Consider the following 2,651-nt stretch of genomic DNA (forward strand, 5'->3'; position numbering starts at 1 on the left):
GTGGGCGTCCAAGCCCCTGAGTCAGACTGTATTGGAAGAGCAGGTTCTGTAGACCCCGCTGCATCAACAGTGAAAAGAAACGTAAGAAAGATCGAGAAAATTCGTGTTAGAATTATTAATCTTACTTTTTCGGTCATATTTAATAATATATATATATATATATATATATATATATATATATATATATATATATATATATATATATATATATATATATATATAATATATATTTGTATGTATTCCTGAAATGTAACAAGGAGAGAGAGAGGGAGAGGGAGTGAGAGAGAGAGATTTAATATTTTTGTAATGTAGCAGATGACAGAAACCACTCAGCTTTGATGCTCCGAAAATATTTTTTATTTGAAGTAAGCGGCTATAATACAGCTTTTAGAGCAAGGAAAATTACATACAATCAATCATATTGATGCTTTTTTTCTGTTGCAACAACATTGTAGGTTCCATTGTTACACTATTCTATCATTCATTGTAATTAAAGTTTATTAAAATTTTTAAACTTTGGTGAAGGATAACAAAAGTTAAAAGTACAATATCCGTAGTTCCTACATTAATATCGTGTAATAGATTAGATTGTTTTACTTATTGGGTGGTTCATCTCAGGAGCTGGTGCATGTTGAGGATGTGTGTTGCAGCATCCCCGTGAGGCAACAGCAATTTCCGTTGCCAGAATTAATGCCGAAAGAAGACACAAGACCACAAAGATGTAGAACACTCCCTGGAGTTGTGCCATGTTGAGAGGTTTGCTGCGTGACTCCTCTTTTGTATGGGGCCGCTTGCTTGTGTACTGGGCTCTGATGTAGGCCACCGCTTCCTCCTGCCACTTATAATTTACCCCGGACTCGAACAACTGCAAGATTAGTCTGTCCAAGTGAGACTTTAATGGGGAGTTCTTCTGTAAGGCCAGACCGATGCTGTAGGGCATGAGGCACTCCGGCACCACCCGGATAGATGCATGACTGCTATACGTGAAGCGTGTTCTAATCTCAAAATTTATATAGTTAATGCTTTCGATGAGGGCAAATTTCCCATCTTCGACTGCATCAAAGAGATAATGAAAGTTCAAGTCAGTTCTTAAAACGTTAGTAAACCCATGGACAACTGGATCAGTAGATTCAGCAAACTGCGCCTTCCAGAAGGGGTGGCTGCCAATACTCAGGCCACTTTTTGAAACCTGGATCAATGTGTTGATTGGTGTTGACATTGGAGTAAAGGATAAAAAAGCCACCAAATTGGCAGAGTAAGCCGTAGCGACGATGAGACCAAACAGCCACACAAACCCCATGTACACGCGCATCGGTGCGTTCAATGGTACAATTTTAAGGGAGTGCATTGTTAAGGCGCCCAGGATGTAAAGGTAATCATAAGAAAGACTTCGGAACTCTGCTGACTCTGGACTGAGGCTGAGAGCGGCCACAAGATACAGGAGGCCACCGCCCACTCCCAGAGCCACGACCACAGAGCTCCACGTGTCCCAGGTGAATGGCATCACAGGAGACTTCCAACTGGACAGTGGCTTGGGGGCGGGAGCCACGAAGCAGCCGCGGTCGAAGTTATAAGGAGTTGAGTAATCAACTTTTTTCGAATGGTGTGTCTCTAAGAACAGATTGCAGGATCCAATATCTGCCAACTCATAATGGACTATTCCGACCAGGCCAACCCATGTGCCATTAGGTAGCTCAAACCCCCACATTTCTTCTTGGCTGATTTCAATATATTCAACAGAAAAGTTTCTAGCCTTTGCAAGTGTTTCCACAACTTTTATATCAATTCCTAACCTGCTGACAATATTCTGGTGATCGTCTCGTGCATAGACAACGCTCGGTGGATGATCAAACGTGGCCACACGTAAGACAGCTCCTTCCATATCAACCAGCTTCTCAGGGAAGAGATTCCCGCCTCTCCGGAATTTTCCACCGCTCCAGATGTCAAGAAATGTTAGCTTGGTCGAGGTGGAATACAGCTGGTGGGTCCATGCCACCAGATGATTCTCTCGTTGCTGTAAGATCAGTAATTTCTCAGTTTTCCTCAAATTGTAAAGTTTTGCTACGTCTGAGGGATTGAGAGTGGCGTTTCCAGAGTGGAAGAGAAGAATTATGTAGTAGGCATGGTAGTTCCAGAGGGCGCGGGGGGACTGATGGTTGGCGGTGGACACGTGATAATGGCTGACATTAGCATGACGGATGAACGCGTCTCCCTCCATCAACATGAAGATGTAAACATCACAGGGAGATGGTCTCCAGGTCTCCTCCATCAACAGCACCTCTTCCTTCAGTGTGTATATCTGAGAAATGGAATAACGTTAAAATAATTACCTTTCACCATAATATTTACCTAGCTGAAGGTCACTTGGCTGGGTTCCAGTGGCCACAATATACAAGAGTAACGTTAATTCAGCATTAAATTAACGTTACTCCTGAACATTGTGAATATTCTAGAATATCACTGAATACTCGTTATTCAGGAATATTGCGAATATTCACACTATTCTTGAATATAGTGAATATTCTTGAATATTCCTAGGCGAAGTATAGCACATATGTACTGTATTAGGCCTCAGCGTGTATTAGGCCTAGGATCGTTGGGTCAGGTTAGCTTTTTATTAGCAACAAAAAAAAATCCTTTCCAGGTTGTCC

The 2,651-nt window shown here is 42.0% G+C and overlaps 1 protein-coding gene across 1 annotated transcript; it reads right to left on the reverse strand.

Annotated features, from left to right (window-relative positions):
• Nucleotides 1-427: 427 nt before the first annotated feature.
• On the reverse strand, nt 428-2,329 carry LOC123761249 (glutamate receptor ionotropic, delta-1-like). Its single transcript, XM_045747194.2, has one exon. The coding sequence runs from the start codon at nt 2,267-2,269 to the stop codon at nt 584-586; it is 1,686 nt and encodes a 561-aa protein (XP_045603150.1). The 5' UTR covers nt 2,270-2,329; the 3' UTR covers nt 428-583.
• Between the last annotated feature and the right edge of the window lie 322 nt (nt 2,330-2,651).

The sequence above is a fragment of the Procambarus clarkii genome, chromosome 41 (assembly GCF_040958095.1).
Source record: "Procambarus clarkii isolate CNS0578487 chromosome 41, FALCON_Pclarkii_2.0, whole genome shotgun sequence".
Classification (NCBI taxonomy): domain Eukaryota; kingdom Metazoa; phylum Arthropoda; class Malacostraca; order Decapoda; family Cambaridae; genus Procambarus; species Procambarus clarkii.

Excerpts from the sequence above, each read along its gene's own strand:
- LOC123761249 (XM_045747194.2), bottom strand. The coding sequence starts at position 2,269 with ATGGAGGAGACCTGGAGACCATCTCCCTGTGATGTTTACATCTTCATG.